This window comes from Dermacentor silvarum, chromosome 8 (genome assembly GCF_013339745.2).
Source record: "Dermacentor silvarum isolate Dsil-2018 chromosome 8, BIME_Dsil_1.4, whole genome shotgun sequence".
Taxonomy (NCBI): domain Eukaryota; kingdom Metazoa; phylum Arthropoda; class Arachnida; order Ixodida; family Ixodidae; genus Dermacentor; species Dermacentor silvarum.
In genome coordinates this window covers 3,953,874-3,973,716 of record NC_051161.1, presented here as the reverse complement: position 1 = coordinate 3,973,716, position 19,843 = coordinate 3,953,874, and the positions used below count along the sequence as shown (strand labels likewise).

At 46.7% G+C, this 19,843-nt stretch overlaps 1 protein-coding gene across 5 annotated transcripts in view; it reads right to left on the bottom strand.

The window, feature by feature from the left end:
• LOC119460525 (activating signal cointegrator 1 complex subunit 3) overlaps positions 1-19,843 on the bottom strand; it is a 418,279-nt gene that overhangs the window by 339,773 nt on the left and 58,663 nt on the right. Inside the window, exons 1-3 of one of the 5 annotated variants that reach the window (XM_037721446.2) lie at positions 13,803-13,911; positions 13,067-13,205; positions 12,866-12,981 (exon numbers count right to left, since the gene is read on the bottom strand). The exons of 3 other annotated variants lie outside the window; for them this stretch is intronic. In XM_037721446.2, the coding sequence (XP_037577374.1) occupies positions 12,866-12,981; positions 13,067-13,203 (253 nt within the window). In that variant the 5' untranslated portion in view covers positions 13,204-13,205; positions 13,803-13,911. One more of the 5 variants, XM_037721445.2, reaches the window with a different exon arrangement.

Below are 19,843 nucleotides of genomic sequence, written 5' to 3'. Positions count from 1 at the left end.
GAATAATCACTCATGCTGTACACCTGCCCACGGGCTTTAAGAGGTGTCCTCCGGCAGTACGGACCTGCGACCCAGTCCACTGCGTGTAAACTTTTTCAGTTTAGCGGCTAGTTCTCGGCTCATAACAGAGGTGTCCACGCCAGTGTCGACTAAAGCTGTGACTTCTTCGTCGTCTATGCTGACTGGTATATCCGATGTTACGACATGCCCTGGATCACCTGAGTGCATTTGAACGTCAATCTGTTGTCGTCGCTTGCGTCATAATGGAGGATATTCGGTACACTCGGCGTCAGCGGCCTCACCTCCGGAGGTCGCTGAACTCGGTTTTCCCGGTTTGCAGGGCTGGGCGAACGGCGCCAAGGGGCGTCTCGATGGAAGGCAGGACTTGGCGACCGGTATTATGACGGAGCTGGTGACGACGAGCCAGGAAGCTCTGGATCTCCACCGGATGCTCACCAGGTCGTGGACGCGGCGCATTCGGAGAGAACCCACGGAGACCCACGCGTTGGTAGGGACACGTCCTGTAGATATGGCCGGCTTCATCGCAATGAAAACAGAGCGGACTGTGGTCAGGAGCGCGCCAGACATCACTCTTCCTTGGCCTATTACGACGGCGTATTACAACAACGTATTACGACGGCTAAACCCGACTTGTCTGTTCCGTGGTGCGCACGACATTTCAGGTATTATACAGTGACGAACGTCGTACGCCTTCCGCATAAGTCATCCTAACTTGCTCCTGCAGCTGTGGTGCCCCGAAGCGTTCAGGAACTTGGACGGCTTGCCTGATCTCGTCTCGCACCATCTCCACCACAGAAAGTCGCGCGACCGGGGGCTCAACCGCCTGCATTTTTTGGAGTTCTTCTCTTATGACCGCTCTTATTAATTCTCTCAGATCGCCGACGTCGCTTCCCAGTGTCACGTCAGGGACACCACTCGAAATTGCACTCACGTTTCGATTGTACTGCCTAACGCTGTTGTAGTGCCCTTTCCATTGCAGTGGCTTCAGCAAGAAAGGCCGCAAGCGTAGTCGGGTTGCGGATAAGGCCGGCAAAGATTTCCTGCTTCATGCCTCACATTAGGTGTTGAACTTTTTTGTCTTCGGGCATTGAAGCGTCTGCACGTCTGAAGAGCCGAGCCATATCTTCAATATACGTCGTGACGCTCTCATTAGGGGCTTGAATTCTTGCCTGCATCTCCAACTCCGCTCTCTCCTTTCTGCCGGTAGTAGGCGGCAACTAAATGCCGACAAAATTTGTCCCACGATGTCAGTGTAGTCTCGTGGTTTTCGAACCACGTCTTTGCGGAATCCCCGAGAGCGAAGTACACATTACGCAGCTTGCGCTCTTGGGACCAACCGTTGAATTCGGCTACCCTTTCGAAGTGGTCAAGCCAGTCTTCAACGTCTTCAAGAGCACCTCCGTGGAACACACTGGGTGTTTGCGGCTGATGCAAAAGGACCTGTGTCGGCGCGACAAGGGCAGCAGTAGACGGTTGGTGCATCGTCCTGGTAGGATCAGGTAGCAGACCGTGCTGTGGCTGGAGCCCCTGAAGACGACGGCTGGTATGGACGTGTACCGGGGTGAGCTCTGTCAAACTACACACTGGCAACGAGTCAGGAGTACCCTGCGTCTCGGTGATCGTATCATTTACCCAGCACCTTCACCAGAAAATGTCACGAAGTTAGCAATCGAGGCCTTGGCAAACGGTGTTCTTTTTTTTAAATCTAGGCTGACACTCGGAGGGCGCACGTTCCAGTACACACTAATACCCCTGTCACACGGCACATGTAATGTCATTTGCAGTAAATGACATTCATACCGAATGTCATTCCCGTCTTGGGTTCCCAGTCTACACGGGTAAACAAAATGGCACTCGCAATTGATGGCAATGTTTATCGGCAGGCTGTTATGATAACGAAACCCTACAAATCGTGGTTCTTGTTTACATCTTTTCACTATATTGTTAACAATACAATGGTAAACATTGGATGGTTATCTGAAAATATATTACATTTTGTTTTAACTTATCTATTTTGTAATTTTTTGCCAAGCCCCTGTCGTTGAGAGTACACAATTAGCGCGTGAATGAGTTCGGGAAACTCATTCAATGGGCGAATGCCACTAGCAGTGAATGTCATTCACTATGCCCGTGTAGAAGCAACAAAAATGGCATTAACACGTAATCTCATTCGCTGCGAATGCCATTACACGTGCCGTGTGACGGGTATTAGTCGTTCTCGTTGCAGCGGCCGGCGGCCGCAGGTGCCAGCCTATCTCGCGTCAATATACTGTCGAGATTATACACACCTAAGTACAATCAACATAAATCACTTGCAATATTCACAAGAAGAAAAGAGCAGATGTCTGCAACCTTGGCGAATTAGAATCCAATTTCCAGCGACACTGTTTCTTTCGAACTGTCGCAATAAATGTTTGCGTTTCCTGCAATTATATCGCATACTTTAAAAAATCCCACGGCACCTAAGCAGTTCTTCGGAGTTGTGAATGCCAATGCATTAATATCCAACTGAACGCCACTGAGCTGTCCGAGTTTTGTGCTGCGAGTAATGTTTTCCGAGTTTTGCTACGGGGTATGTTGTAAAGTTTTGCAGATACACTACTGTCTCACTGCATTGGATAGAAGCATCTGCACTTCACGTTTCTGTGCTAAAGGTTCACCATGCTCACCGCTGCACCTCAACACCGGTACGCTTCGTGTTTTCGAGCCAATCGACGCTCGCGTTTTCGGCCACACTTCACTGCCTACCGAAGGCGTCTGCGTCGCGTCACCGCATCTGTGTCGTGTCACCTGATCTTCTCCATCGAGATGTGCTGGTTACAAGCATCTCGATGATGCCCTTTCCCCTCACGCAACACCTGGCACACTAATGCGCAGTAGGTGTTCCGATTCACCCGCTTTGCTCCATCGAGGCGAGCTCGTGACATGGCGCCGCAGTCAATGGGAATTTAGCTGCCGTTTTGCTGCTGCACAGGACGCCAGCTTTTTTGCTCAATGGGTCACGAGATGCTCAATGGGCTTTCGCATCAAAATTTGCCCGTATATAACTGGCCTATTAGAAACTTCGTCAGCATGTCATGCCTTGGAGCACTCTTTGTTGGGAATTTTTTAAAAGCCAGTAATTCATCAACATGCATGTTGCTTCGCCATAACATTTACCATGGTGTCATTCCTCCTTTCCTTCCCCCTTCCCCCAACTTTTTCGCTAGATTTGATATCACTTGAGTTAACAGTTCTCGCAGAGAAGCAGAATAAATTCTGCTTTGTTCGTAAAACACATTCACAAAGCTCCGTATCGCATTTATGCGTAATTTACTGCAAATGTCATATTTAGTCTCCTGTCATTGAAGTTTACCTACATATTACCTATAACACATCCTTTTACAGCGAAGCTGTAAAGAGCTAGCTCCCCCAGGATCGTATCCACGTGTAGAAAAAAAATATCATTATCAGCATTGGCTCGAGCACAGTCGCCTTCTTCCGCAGCTGGCTCGTTGGCGCCCCTCGGTTCGCGCTCGTGCCATTGCATGCTGTGCCAAGCACGAGCGCGCGCTTAAAGAATATGAGGTAATTTTAAAGTGATTCACAACAATATCATCAAAATAAGATTTGCCAAATTGGTTAATAGATATACAGACTATACTTATAAATTACCTTGAGCAAGGACTAAGGCTTTTCAAGGTAGCGTTCAAGCCACTGCTCCCGCGTTTGTCGTCGCCGTCAGCTTCCACAGCTGGCTGCGTTGCCACTAATCATTCCAGCGTAAAATTTCACTTCTCTTCTGTCGTCGTAATGGGGAGGCGGTGTTTAAGGGGGTATGAGCCATTGCTTAGAAGGTATGAGCCATTCATGAGCAACTGACGACGTGTCCTAATGCGTTTGAGCAACGCCACCGCGAACGCGATCAGGAAAGCACTCGTCGTAAACGTACCGATTCCAGCGTGAGGGCTTCTGAAGCTCAGGCAAAACGTCAGCGAAGAGCCGCTGACCCTGAGTTGCGGAAGTGCAATGTTGAGGCCAAACACTAGCGTCGTCTTGCCCTCTAGGAACCCGACAATGGTGGTGCATGCCTCGACAACGATAGCGCCAACTTCCCCGGTGCGACAGCCAGGTTTCAACACGTGTTACTCAACCGGAACGTTCATGATAGACATGTTCGGGTGGGCGATGCCCAACGACGATATGCCCATTCTCATCATGGGGGCAATATTCACTCCAGCAAGCTCACCATAGTCACAGCTTCGCTGGCTTCCATCTTCACAGTAGAGGAAGGGCTCTGGTTTTGTTTTTACCAAATATAAACAAAGTGTCTTGTTTAGTTCACCGACGACAACGCTGAAACCAAGTAGGAACCTCTGATGATGCGTGAAAATAGGGGGGAGGAGGCACTAAAGACAATCCTCGCTGCCCAAGCAGGGTATGCATAGTGAAGAAAAGCATTACTTATGTAGCTACTCTATGAGGAAAGGAAATTGAGCGTCAGCTGCGGTTTTGTTGGACTTTCCAGCTTGCAGCCAAAAGTGGCCACTTTCAAAAGTGGGGAGCAAGTGGCATGCAAAATGGAGCAAATTGCCGCGGAGAGATTACCTCCAAGATACGGCGCGTGGCCCAAGCATGGACGCGCGCGAAGAGGAGGCGCGTGCGCTAGGAGGAAAAGGCAGATAGGTGCGCATTCCTGCAGCCCCCCCCAGCGCGTGCTTGATCATGTTAACGCACGTTCACTTGCACAGAAGGAATCGCCAGCTCTCGTGTTTCTCCGAGTTGTTTCCTGTCTACCACGTCCCGGCACGCGCTTTGACAGCGGTTTTGCCGCTCCGACTTTTCATGCAGAAGGACACTCAAAATAACTTGGCCTCTGCCGACATAGTTTTTTGCGAGATTTACAAGCCTACAGGCTCTAAGTACGTGGTTTAAATGGCCGAAAACATTGTTAAATCAAAACCGTGTCACAAAGTTACTTCGTTAAATCGCGAAGAAAAATACATCGTTTTAAATGCAACTAAGATCGGGAAATGAAGATAGGTTACATCAGGAATTTCGTTAATCTGAAGTTCGTTATATCGAGGTTTGACTGTATATATTTTTCAAATCAAATTCGAATATTAAAAATATAATATTCGAACTTCTCGAATATTCGACCACCCCTATCTTGCGGGCGTGGGTTCTGTAGACCCCCAAAAATGGCTTTGCAAACCCTGGGGGGTCCGAAAAGCCCCATTTGAGAACCACTGATTTAGGAAGGGGTTAAACAACTACAGTTAAACTTACTTATAACGAACCTCCATATAATGAATTCCTGGACCATAACTAAGTTTTTCTATTCTCTGCCATTACTCCATAGAAGCACATGTATTTGAGACCTCTACGTAATGAAGTGGCAGCAGGAGACCCCCTCGAAATAATGAATTTTCCCCGCCGACAACCTAGAGATTCCACCCCAAATTTTGTCATTTTTGCGCGAGCAGCAACCGGAAGCACCTTCTCCGCCGCGACGGAATGCGAAGCGGCGGCGTCGCGCTTGGCGCACTCGAATTCACGGCGACTGCGAGGCGAGAGCGTGCGCGAGACGGGCCTGCATCACTCGACCATGCGATCTTGCCGCCGCGGGCGTGGCCTTTCCTCCTCCCTTCATTCAAACCTGATCCCGCCGCTTGCTGCAGCTGGCCTAGTCCGCCAAGCCGGCCCTCTCCTTTTCCAGTTGATGTTGCCAAAGAAAAAAAAAAAAAAAACGTAATTTTTTTTCTTTGTCCAACGCGCTGGCAGCACTACTCTTTCGTTACTGTGCAAGTCTCTACGCTTCACTTCACTAACCTGACACTAGGTGACACTATATGACGCTACGACGCCATCGTGTCGCTCGCTCTTTGTTTCCGACGACTCGCGCTTGTGCGAACTGACACGCGTCCACGCATCCAGTACCTGGTGTGACATTCCAAGGATGAGTGCTTCGACGAAGAAACGCAAGAAATGCAAGGAAAACGGGTGCACGTTACAATCGAGGGCGCGTTAGAAGCGGATAAATACGGTAAGCGTTTCTTTTTCGAATTTTCATGCTGAACCTGCATATAACGAAATCCTCTTTATAACAAAGTTTTTCGGGAATTTCTCAATTTCGTTATATCCAGCTTTAACTGTATTTCAGCTCATGAATGACTTACATTTTAACCTGGACCAAAATGTGCAAATTGACTTCATTTTTTTAGATTTTTGAAGTCTGATTACATAGCTCCCCGCCGACTAATTTCTAAACTATCTTCTTTGTGCTTAGATTTACTAATGCTATCTTGAATCCGGAACTTTCTTACCAATCGGCAGCAGTTCACCTGTTGTTAATAATTTTTCCTGTTATCATTCGAAAGGCAATCAAAGTAGCCTTGGCCCTCCCACCTATGGCATCAACGGAGAAACTCAAGCTCAGCATCCACAACACTTGGGAAGAGCTTTCGAAGGCTCATAAAATCAGCCAACTAGAGCGGCTCAAGCTCACACCCACCAGACGTGAAGTTTTGCGCTATCTCAACTACACTGAAAGCTACATTGCTGAAACAGACCAAAAAGCAAGAATCCCACTCGCACTCCGGGAGTGTATCAGCATTGTATAAATACCGCACAATATGCATCCGACTTATCATGATGAGCGTCGGCAAAGCAGAATCCGCACACTCAGCAATAAATATGCAACAAGCCCTGATACGAGGTACACCGATGCTGCCGGTACATTAAACAAAACGCCTCTGCGGTAAGCGTCCAGATCCCCTAAGCAAAAACTCGCAGCTGTCACCATCCGGGCAAGAGCCGCCGAGACTGCAGAGGAAACGGCAATCGCTCTGGCGATAACAACTTGCCCTGAAGTAGCCGTAATCCTCACTGATTCCCAAGCAGCAGCTCGTAACTATCAAAAAGGACGCACATCAGAAACCAAACCACACTCAAGGTATGTCCAAATCACATTGCACCCGCCCCGCTCCCCGACGCCCACATCAACTGGATTCCAGGCTATCAGGGCATGATAGGAAATGAGGCGGCACACGCCGCCGCCCGCGAGCATACCAGCCAGGCTTTCCTGCCATCCCACACCAGGCCGGCCACCAACGTTGATAACATCGCCCTAAAGTACTTGAAACTTCTGCAACACCACCGACTCAGCAGAAGAACGTACCCTTCACCACACAAGAAGCTGAGAAAAGAGAAAGGAGTCATCCTCCACCACCTACAGACAAACACCTGTGTACATGGAATAATCATGCACAGACTGTATCCTATACAGTACTCATACACATGCACCCACTATGACGTCCCAGACACCCTGCAACACATGGTCCAGGATTGCCCACTGCGTGACACATCCACAGAACCCAGCTCACAAGCTCAACAAGACGACTCAAAACAAGGTCACCCCATAGAGGCTGAAGAAGAGCACTCCAACTCAGCGCACATCTATACCACCACTGAAACGTTGGAGGCAAGCCTGGACGACCAACGCAGTCTTGTCGCCCGCGCCAAGGAGGCAGCCCAAGCCAGAGGGTTCCTGGAATAATGAATCCTCCCACCTAGGATGAACTGGGTCCTGACTCGGCTTACCGTTTCAGAAAATAAAAGTTTATTTCTCTCTCGCCCCCTCTCTACGTTTCCTCTGCATGGTGTGGTGCAGGGCAGTGTTTTCAGTCAGCTGCTTTTCCTGATACATATTAATGACTTACCGAATAACATATCTTCTCATGAGCAGATTTTTGCTGGCGACTGAATAATTTGCCGGGTGATTACTTGTACTGATGACCACGTAAAAATTCAAAATGACCTTGACCTTAGCAATTGGTGCAGCATGTGGCTAATGTTGGTTGATCCAAATAAATGTAATGTCTTTCACTCGCAAACATTTCACTTCAAACTTTTCATTTTATATTAACAACATTGTGCCTGAAGTTAATGCTTTCAAATCTCTAGGCATAACCCTGACATCAAACCTTTCTTGGACTACCATACTCATATCACCAATGTCTGCAGCAACACCTCCTGGTCCTTGGGCCTATTTACTCAGGAACCTGCGTACAGCGCAAACTAACGTGCACACATTATCCTATCTGACATTTGTTCACCTTTAACTAGAATTTGCTTCTTCAGTATCGTCCCCTGATCAATTTATTTAGGGCCAACGCAAAAATCAATTCAGAATAGATCCACTTCATTCATCTAACAAAATGACAACCACAACACAAGCATAACGCAAATTAAAATAATTCATCGATTCCTCTTTTGACACCCTTCGTGACATAGCACTCTTATCGATGTTTCACAAGTACGTACACAAGCCAAGGCCATCACCGATGACTCTGCAAGTCTCTCCATGTCACGAAGATTGCACAATCATCTTTTTTTCATACACGTCTATAGTAAAAGAAAAGTTTTTAAGTCCTCTGCCCTTCCACATGTAATCCACTTGTGCAGCGACCTTCCCCATATCCTTGTAGCTGAACCTTACAAAGAAAAATTCCGTCACACCTAAAACACATTTCTTACTTTAATTACATTGCGAGGGCCAAGAGCACATGCATTAGCTGCCTGTCAGTGGCACTTGCCGACAAAGAGATTGCCTTTCTGATGCGACAGAGGGTTCTTGACGCCATGGTGCAGAAATTCGTTTTTCATGTATATGAACAGTGTTTCTTCAAATAAAAATTTTGTTGGAACCCACCCGTTGCACCTGTCTTCTTTTTTGGCCTCGTATCTCTTGTGTTGTTTTTTCTTAAATCTGTTACACCAACTCGCTCACATCAAACACCCTGCTACTTTAATTTCTTCTCCGCATTTTTGCTCTGAGGATTTTCTAATTTGCATACACTTCATTCTTGATTGTATAATTATGAAAAAGTGATCTTATGATTTGTATAATTGTATGCTGTCTATACGAAGTAATATTTTGAAGCTCTGCTTACCCAATGCCCATTCTTCGGGCCTGTAAGGTTTTTTGAATTAATAAATAAATACTGTTGGATGACGATTCAAGAAGCATATGAAATATCTCCTGAGTGTTCATTACTCATTCATGCTTGTAATTGCTTGAATAATACTGTTACAATGAAAGGCTTTATTTACAGAGGATCCGAGTTCATTCTTAAAGCTGAGTAGTTCTTTAGCAACACCAATCCATTTGTGGCGACCAACTGTTTATTTCTATACACAGAAAGCTGTTCATCACAAACTGCACAAGTTAAAAGGCTCTCCCTCGCTGGTCCACAGGGACCTCTGTTTCATAGTTCCATGCAGCACTGTGGAAGCTACAGGCTTCTTCGACCAATTAGGGGGGCGAACACATCAGCACCCTGTCGTCTGCTAGTCCCGAGCGCTTCAGCAGTAGCAAATACTAAGACTGCAACTGCGCAGTGAGATAAGCTTTGCAATAGCAGTGGTAGAAAATCCGTTTCATATTCACTCAGACATCAAAAAGGTGTGTGCCTTCAATATTTCAAGATACATAGGAGAAGGAGGGCTGCAGAGAGACGGAAGAAGCAGAGGTTTTAGGAGCACTCGGCCAGCGAGTCGCACAGAATGGAGTTGCAATCTCTTGGTCCCTGTTGTAAAATCTAATTGTGCATGGTCCACTCGCTGACAATCATAATTGCAACTGCTTTCTTAATTAGAATTTGTGCATGTTTACTGCACTGCTTTTGGGCTGTTCTAAGCATGTTCAACGACAACTTATTTGTTCCTTTCGCATAAAAGAGCATCTTGCAACAATACCACACAAGCAAGTCTGCGGATGCCATTTTTTGTGAAGGGCGAAGCACTACCCAGATCAGAGTACTCCACATTGTTGTGGTTGTGCTGACAACATGTTCGAATTTAGCCACTGTCAAATCAATGAATTGTTTGTACTTAATAAATACGCATTAGTGTTTATACGGTAGCATTGCATAAATGTTTTTGTTCTCTTAGTTTTCATTCGAACGAGTGGAAAATTCTATTTTCGGTATCATAGAACCTTAACCCTTAGCGGTCTGAAACTTTTACCCACTTTCTGGCTGTTCTGGTCCTAAACTATTTTGCCAGTTTATAGCGCCGCGATGAAAACCACAAACTGTGGACGAAGAACTCATAGGATATTTATTTTTTTCTTTTGCATTCTGCAGGCAACTCTTCTATCAATATTTGAGCAGCGTGTGATACCACTCGAAGCATTCTCCTAGATGCAGGCCAGGGTTGTTACTGCAGGTTTTGCAGAATAACACAGTTTCCCTCCTGCCTCCATTTGTTTTTTGATAGCTACAAGCAGCACAGTCCTTGCTGCTTCGGCCTGGGAGCTTGTAGATGAAATGGCTCCTCCCATCTAGCCTTTCCTCGCACTCCTTCTGCGCAGATGGGCCCCGCTTTTTGGCTCTAGCCCTCACGTCACCCACCAGCTGTAGGATGAGGTTGCGGCGGTCCTGCAGGTGTCGCTGTTCTTTCTCAGCATGATTCTGCAGCTGTGTGCGCCTCAAAATAAAGCTATTGACAATGGAAACCCCTAGAAGCTTTCACTAAATGCGCCACCATAAAACGCACGCGATGAAAAAGTGGTCATGCTTCTCAGCGAACTACGCAAAAGTGCTGTTCCGCGCGCAAGTGCGAACGCTCTGGTATCCAGAAGCCGTGCTGAACATTGTGCTGCACACACTTCAACAAACAAAGTTTATTAACAGTAAACTTCAACAAACAAAGTTTATGTATCCCTCAAGAGATGGCGCATCGTGTTTATTGCGTGCGCAGAAGCCGTGCTGAACATTGTGTTGCACCCTAGTGCAAAGAGAAGTTAACTTCAACAAAGTTTATTTATCCCTCAAGAGATGGCGCATCGTGTATACAAAGAGTGCGCACGAATCGCAGTGAGAAAAAACGCGAAATTTAACCCCCGAACCCCCTTGTCGGGCGGTGCCCAACAGCGGACCGCTACGGCCGTGTTGCATTGTCGCGCGGACCGCAAAGGGTTAATAAATATTTTATTAAAAGAGTCCTGAACCACCCCTCGGGATTGGTAAAAAAACACGGTCCACGGATAGCATACGCTGCTGTGAGAGTCTGAACCAAATTTTGCTGTCACCTTTTTCTCAAACACTTTTTTCAACAGAAGCCTGGTCCTCACTCATTTCTGGATGCTTTATTTCGTAATATAGAAGATCCCCATATGCAGCTGCTATTGGCCAATCTCTGACATCAACCAAGAAGGGTGTTTGCATCAGTGTACTTCTTCCTACTGCTACTGTGTATGTTTATAGACAACGTTTGAACACTGTTGCTACCCGCCGGGGTGGCTCAGTCAGCTAAGGCGTTGCGCTGCTGAGCACGAGGTCGCGGGATCGAATCCCGGCCCCGGCGGCCGCATTTCGATGGAGGCGAAATGCAAAAACGCCCTGTGTGCTTGCGTTGTAGTGCACGTTAAAGAAACCCAGGTGGTCAAAATTAATCCGGAGCCCTCCACTACGGCGTGCCTCATAATCAGAACTGGTTTTGGCATGTAAAACCCCAGAAAGAAGAAGAAGATTGAACACTGTTGCTGCTGCACCCAGTGAAGGAATCACATCCTTTTGTCTCGATCAGCACGCAATGCCATGTAGTGTCCAAAAAAATTAATAAATAAAATAAGAAATAGACTCAGTGCGGCCCACAACAGTGATGTGCCATGGTTGAGCTTTCAGTCTCCTGCTACTATAATCTACCTCCCAAGTCATTTGCAGCCCTGTGGAAGCTGCAGGACTCCAATAGCCGCTGGAGATCCCCATCGTGTCGTCTGCCCACCGCCACAGCAATTCGCGGTACTCTATACGTCTGAGGAAAGCATGGTTGCACGAACAGGAAAAGAAAGACTTGGAGGAAAGAAAGGTAGGTCAGGCGCTGAACTTCAACTGTTTTATTCTTACAGCACAGCAAGAGGGATTCAACAAATGCGCATGCGTGTGTCAGTGTTGTCTAAGGTGATTACAATGACATTTTTAGCAGCTGCATCTCGTTGTCAAACAGAAAAACAGACGTATCACTAATACAACTCGTGCCTCTCTCTTTTATGTGATAGGCCTCCAAAAGTTCTCTAGCTAACGTACCACCACTCTTGCGAATTATCTTAATGTCACGCAGTAGTGGCTCACATGTGCTGGCCTGGCGTTGTACGACTGGCGTTGTATATGTGCGACTTGCGTTGGTATATGAGATACCGCTGAAATGTGGGAAGTCCTACGTGGGCCAAACGGGGATATGTGTCAATGACCGGGCACGGGAGCATGAATTGTCAATCATGAACAACGGTAATGCGCACTTACCTGCGCATTGCATGGTTTGCTTGGCCGGCACATGTGAGCCACTACTGCGTGACATTAAGATAATTTGGCAAGAGTGGTGATACATTAGCTGGAGAACTTTTGGACGCCTATCACATAAAAGAGAGAGGCACGGGTAGTGATACGTCTGTTTTTCTGTTTGACGAGATGCAGCTGCTAAAAACGTCACTGTAATCGCCTTAGACGACACTGACGCATGCACATTTGTTGAATCCCTCTTGCTCTGCTGTAAGAATAAAACAGTTGAAGTTCAGCGCCTGACCTATCGATTCCTACTTTTCTTTCCAAGTCTTTTTTTTTTTTCCTGTTAACCCAACCATGCTTTCCTCAGATGTCAACTAACTCGCCCAGCAACAAGTTCTACTCTATACGTGCATGCGCAGAGATCCTAACATATATATATATATATATATATAATTTAATTCTAGTGTTGTAATGATAAACACTTCAAAGAGTACTGAACATTCACGCCTAAAGAGGCCGATAGATGCACTGGTAGCGACTCAGTGAATTTACAAGCCTCGAGACTATGTACTCACAGAATTCCTGCGCATACCGAAGTAGCTCTCGCAAAGCGACTACAACATCAGTGTCCGACGGTTCCTTCACAGACAACACCGTATGCCGAACGTAATTCCACACTGCGCTACTTTTTCTGTAAAAAAGCAAAACAAAAGAAATTAAAATCAAATCTCAACAGACGAGTGACGAGCGCTTAGGCGATGTAAAAGAAACCTTACTTGAGACGCTTTTCGCACTGAGCACGTTTCTTCTGGGCGATTGCATCACATGCTTCCCCATAACATTCTTCGTTTGCGGCGACACCAGAGAACGTTCGAAGTGTCTCAGTAAAGTGTGGTTCGACCAAGTGATTCATTCCTGCGCGAGATTAAAATTCAGTGATCAGTAGTTTCGTTTCATGGCGACAAGCGAATCCAGTTGTTTACTTCCGGGTGCCATTACAGGCAAGACGGGATGTTACGCAAACTATAGTACTTGGTTAATCTGTAGTTCCGCCCACAGAGCCGAGGTCCAGGCGTCAAATAGAAAAACTACCACTAAATTTTAAACTGTTCGTTAATACACAAAACGCATGCGGTTTCATTAACGACTGTTTATACAGTTCTTGAGCACTGAAGCGCTTGCCCTGCTATGTTCTAAATATTGAGGAGTCCAATCACATGTGGCTTAATGAGTAGCATTAGCAGAAAATAAACAATTCCCCACATGGCACCTACCTTTGTAAAACTAGTAAACGCTCTGAACAGATGCGAGAGAAGTGCTCTCAGCACAGACGATCGTGCTTCATGATCACTGAGGACCACACCTCCACAAAATAAAGCTATAACGATCCACTCCCTGTCTTAACTATGGGCCCTAGCGCAACCACATAACCTCCTTGGACCACAACTAGTCCAACGAGAGACCATAGAATAAAGAACCACCCAAGATTTACACATAGAGAAACATACTTACACATGGAAGCATGGACAGCCGATGGACAGATAACAGCGGAACGCTTAGGATACATGGATGAATACTATGAGCGTCCCCTTTGAAACAGAAGGTGGGTTGCGCTGTGGATAGGTCTCACAATATTAGAAAGTTTATGGTTCTATCTGTCTTTAAAAACACACACACACACACACAAAGAATTCCCAGCATCAATAATCTGGAGACCGCGATAATAACCAAGAGAACGCAGCAGATATGGCTAGCTCATCCTAACGCTAGTGTACTAGACAATGGTCGAGTGGGCCGAACGGCGCTCTGCCGCTGAGGCGCCACGTGTGGAAAAATAGTGCGAGGGCGCTGCGAGCGAACTGGATTGGGGCGGAGACGCACTCCGCGGCATATTCAACGTACTTTCGCTGCGGGTGCCGAGGCCGATTGTGCATAGTACGCTCTTAAAATAGCGCTTTATTTCAACTGTAAATTTATGTTTACACCATTTTGCCAAACATATATACTTGAGGCATAGATTATACAACGCGACGTCTTCAATTTTGCTGTCGTTGTCAAGCGCGTCGTCTGCTAGCGAGCGCGCGTTCGCTACGCGGACGCTGGCGGACGCCCAGTTTTTCTCGCAGATCCTCTGTGCAGTACATTTTTTTAATGGTTTAGTTGCTTCGGTGCGCCCATGACTCTTGAAAGCCGGTGCCAAATGTAGTTTTAGCCAGGTGAACTGCTGTTTTTACCACTGTCCTCTAAAGGTAACTGGTATCTCCGCACCATGAAGGCTACGTAAGAAAATTTTATTATTGGTATCGTGTCATTTTACACGCGCTTCTTCTTGGTGGGTATTGATCAGCGACAACGATCGAAGAAAACAATATCAGAGCGAAATAAACCAGGTTTATTAACTGCGTGGCGCCAAGAATGACCAATGTATTTCTAGGTAATTAAATATGGTACATAGACATGTATATTTACGATATATATATGTAAGGAAAAAATTACAAATATTATAAATGCAATAATTTAAAAAGTGAGAACTCCCGACCGGAAGAAGCGCACGTGTTTGCAGTAACAAACACACTTATTAGTGAATACTGGAAATAAAACTCTCATTCGCAGCAATAATATTCATAGCAGGCAAAACCATCTTTATATATATAACTGAACGGCTGCGTTCACTTAGCCGGTGCACTATCATAACGACCATAATGAAACAAAGGAACGGCATGTTTCACATACACGTGCAGATACACGTGCATATATGCAGATCTGTTGCGTTCGTTGAAGAAGTACGTACCACATGGGGCACCCAGTTTTAATGAGTTGCAAAGATAGTGAGACTTTCAAAAAAAGTTTTCCTTGTCGGAATCAAGTTAGCAGATTTACAGGCTGCCCCAAAACGGGGCATTTATATCGAATGAGAGCTAGGAACTTGTTAAGCAGTACTTATTAACACCCGTCCGTTAATTCTCTCAGGAACTGCGCCTCTGCGTAACAGCCACGACCCTCCGGCAGCAAAATCATTCGGAATACTTAACAGTCCTCACTTGCATGCAGTCACTCACCTTTGAGATTTCAATAGTGCTGTTATGCGTTACATTCGAACGGAAATTACTATTCGGCGTCGTACAGTATATCAATGACACGCACGCACACACACACACACACACACACACACACACACACACACACACACACACACACACACACACACACACACACACACACACACACACACACACACACACACACACACACACACACACACACACACACACACACACGCACGCACGCACGCAGACAGGCATATATATATATATATATATATACACACGGTGTTTCAGCGAACACTTTCAAAATTTCTTAAAGGTAGCCTGTGGCAGATAGCACAATTCTAGTTCATGAGCTGGTCTACTCGAAGAGGCGGACATTACTTGCACAAGAAATTGAAATGCATAATCGAATCACTAATTAAGTTTTTAACTAATTACCTGATGGACCATATTGTAATTTACAAATTGCAGCCGTGGAGTTCGCAAGGCGGATCCAGTTGGAACGAATTCTCGGGATCACACCGGTTTCGAGATATTAATTCCCGAACTTTGCGAAGAAATGCATTGCATGGCGTTCCAGTTAGGTTCTTAACAAAACGTCGCTTTTTGCATTGAAGCACAAAATTAACTGGAACGCCAATGCATTTCTCCGCAAAGTTCGGGAATTAATATCTCGAAACTGCTGTCATCCAGAGAATTAATTCTGAGTGGATCCGTCTTGCGAACTCCACGGCTACAATTTGTAAATTGCAATATGCGCCATCAGTTAATTAGTTAAAAACTTAATTAGCAAGTTTTTGTTAATTAGTCGATTAGGCATTTTAATTTTTTTGCTAGTAATGTCCGCCTCTTCGAGTAGATCAGCTCATGAGCTAGAATTGTGCTATCTGCCACAGGTAACCTTAAATAAATTTTGAAAGTTAAATAAATTTTGAAACACCCTGTATATATATAACTGAACGCAGCCGTTTATAATATATAAGCTGCAGAGTTGAGCGGCCATACATTTGGGAACGGCATTACATTTATGCATGAAATATAGGATAAGCGTAACATGTTTTTCTCGGAAATCAGACCCGAGAATAATTTATGTTTACACCCCCAGAAATAAGCCGAAGAACGCAGTCACCTGCTTTTTTCTTTTTTTAATATAAGCAAATTCTTCGGTTTTACGTGGCAAAACCACGATATGATTATGAGGCACCCGGTTTAGTTTTTGCCACCTGGGGTTCTTTAACGTGCACCTAAATAGAAGTACCCGAGCCTTTTTCCATTTCGTTTCCATCGAATTCCGTGACCTGGATGTTTGAACCCGCGAGCTCCAGTTTAGCAGCGCAACGCCGTATCCACGATATAGGCATAATTAGGCTACCGCGCAGGCTTTTTTTTTTTCTTTTTTTGAAGTATCGACTGGCAAAAAAAATTCCATGTACGGCTTACGGCCAAAGGTTAGCATATAGAATGGCTAACTAAAACCGTTTTCGGCGCTCGAGGTCCGACAGCAATAAATAACCCCGTACCAATTGCTCCGGATTCTGTTTACTCCGCTTTCTTTCTTTCCTTCTCTTTTCTTTTTTTGAAGTATTGACAGGGGAAACAATTTCCACGTACGGCTTATATGGTCAAAGATGAGCATATAGAATGACTAACAAAAACTGTTTTCAGCGCTCGAGGTCCTACCGCAAGGAAGGCAAAAACTTGAATGGAATGTTGCGCTGCAGTTTACTCTTTTTTTTATCTATAACAATGCTTCCCGTAAATCTGAGTACAAAGCGCCGCATGGAGCAGATACATGCTGTTTACTTGTTTGAAGCGGCAAGCAGGAAGGTTACATGTGTTTCTCCGTCTGCGTTTCACGAGTCCTACTGATGGAAAACTATATGCGCAACAATACACACGAGAGATACATACTGCTTGAAGAACGAGCAAAATATTTTTTCTCCTAAGGGAACCATACAATAACAGAGTAGAATGAAATCCGACACTGCCGCCGCAATGCACGCGCAATCACCGAGCGGCATTCGAAAATAATAAAAAATAAATAAATAAGAGAAAGAAAAGGAATTTATTCTTAAGGCATATCTGCATGTCATATGCAATTATGAACCCCATTTGATTGGTCTGAACGCAAATACCAGCGCGCGAAGTTGTACGAATGACCCTGCCGAGCAGTATCGCCAGCAGTTTCCAACGGCGCGACCTTGATGCGGCCCAATCCAGTTCGACCGCAGCGGCGCCCCAGTATTTTTCCACGTCGGGCGCCTCACTGCAAAGCATGCGCCGCCCCAGCCGCTCGTCCCACTCGACCATGTTCTAGTACACTCTAACGTCAGACTCTGGAGTTGATGATGATGATGATGATGTAGTAGCGGCCAGCCCCTTTGTAACGGGTGGACACACGCAATGTCCTGGCCTGGAGGGTTTAAACAAATAAATAGATAAATAAATAAAAAAGGAGAAAGAAAAGAAAACACAGAAAGGAAGGAAATGTGCACTTGTAGGTCACTATGCAAACTAGAGTCACATCCGGCGCATACTGGTCCACCACTCAGTCAGTCGCTTTTTGGTGGCCACTACAGCGCAGGTCCGGCCGACGTTGTGGCCATTCGCGATGTGGTTTCCATCCTCTGCCTCGAGCAAGTGAAAACCGAGTGCCCGAGGGAGATCTGTGTCCTCTAACGGAACAGTCTGCAGGCCAGCGCATCGAAGGATGAGATGCTCTTGCGTCTCGGCCTCCGCCCCGCAGAGCCTGCACTTGATGCACATACCGGTGTCTTGGAAGCGGCTGCGGTATACGAGAGTGCGCAGTGCCCCTGCCCTCGCCTCGAACAGGAGGCTGCTTCCAATGCTGTTGTCATAGAAGCACTCCCCACTGATCCCTCGTTTGTTTCCCCGGTAGAGTTCAAGGGTAGATTTCGACTCCATTTCCTTGCTCCAGATGGTGGTTTCCGCTTCCTTCACGCGTCGGCGGACCTCGATCGACCACTTGGCTGCAGTGTCGGCCTCGATTTTTTCACCAAAGAAGCCGTACTTCTCGATATGGTACACCCGGCGTGTCCAGTCAGTTCGCATGCATGTCGCCGAGAGATACTCGAAAACTCGGCGAGCCCGTTGCGTGCGTGGTAGGAAGAGGAGACGGCCACGGTAGGCGATCTTGCTCGCAGCTTCCCGGGCCTCGAAGCTCGACCATCCCACATCTCCCCGCACGGCCTCATTGGCTACGTGGCCATGGCATCCAAGAGCAGTGCGCCCAGCCTCCCGCTGCTGACGCTCCAGCCACTCTCGTGTTGCTGGTGAGAGGCAGGTAACTGCATTTGCAAAGGTGAGGCCGGGTACATGAACCAGTTTCCATAAATCGCGGATCATCAGGAAACGGTTACAGCCCCACAAGCACCACCGGCGGAGGATACGTTGCGCCCGAAGAGCCGCCTGCCGCAGTACGGTCTCGTGGAAGCTGTATTTATCTGCCTCAGCACAGAGAGTGACCCCGAGGTACCTGTACTCATTACATATAGCCACCGGCTTGCCCCCGAGAGTCAGGACAACTGGATCAGTAAGCCCTCCAGCCAGACAAACGACCGCCGACTTCCTGGTACTGAAGCATAGCCCGATGCGCGAGATTTCCACCTGGCAAATGTCGAGGAGGGTCTGTAGATCCTCTCTGTTCTCTGCCATGATTACCAGGTCATCCGCGAATGCCAGGCCAGGGAGGCGGTGGTTCTCGTTGCGCACTGCTCGTACTAAACCTCAGTCGGAACCCAAGGCCCGAGTTTAGCAGTGCCCGCTCCATTCTTGATGTGTACAGAATGTAAAGCAAGGGCGAGAGGGGACAACCTTGCCTCAGGCCCTTAGTGACAGTTTTGCAAGACGCGTAGCGCCACCTGTCGGTGCGAAGAGGTAATAATTGAGTAGTGCAAAGTCCGACTCCCTTGCTAAGTTGCCTAAGCAGCTAGCGAGTGCGAAACAACGATTTAACTTAATTTTGGTTCATATTGACACGTACACATGTTTATCTTTCACCGGTGGCCGCTTTCAACATTGGCTGACAAATGTTAAACGTTATCGCTCGGCGCAGGACGCGCCTGCATTGGAAGCTTCTCGGACGTTATCAATGCTTCTATCCGTCGTCTGTGGTCACCGACGCCCATGTAATCTGATTGTATGAGCGACGCGAATTGTCTAGAACTTTCTGGAAGACACGCGGGCATCAGGGATTAATCTGGAACCTTCGATGACTCAGGTATAAAAGCCGACCCCAGGTGAAAATTTCCAACTGGGAATGCAACTGGTTCCAGTTAAACTGGTTTATGGAACAATTCCCAGTTGGTCCCCGTTGCAACTGGTCCCAGTTGGTCCCCATTGCAACTGGTCCCAGTTGGTCCCCATTGCAATTGGTCCCAGTTGGTCCCCATTGCAATTGGTCCCAGTTGGTCCCCATTGTAATTGGTCCCAGTTGGAGCCCATTACAACTGATCCCAGTTGGTCCCAATTGCAACTGGCCCGTGC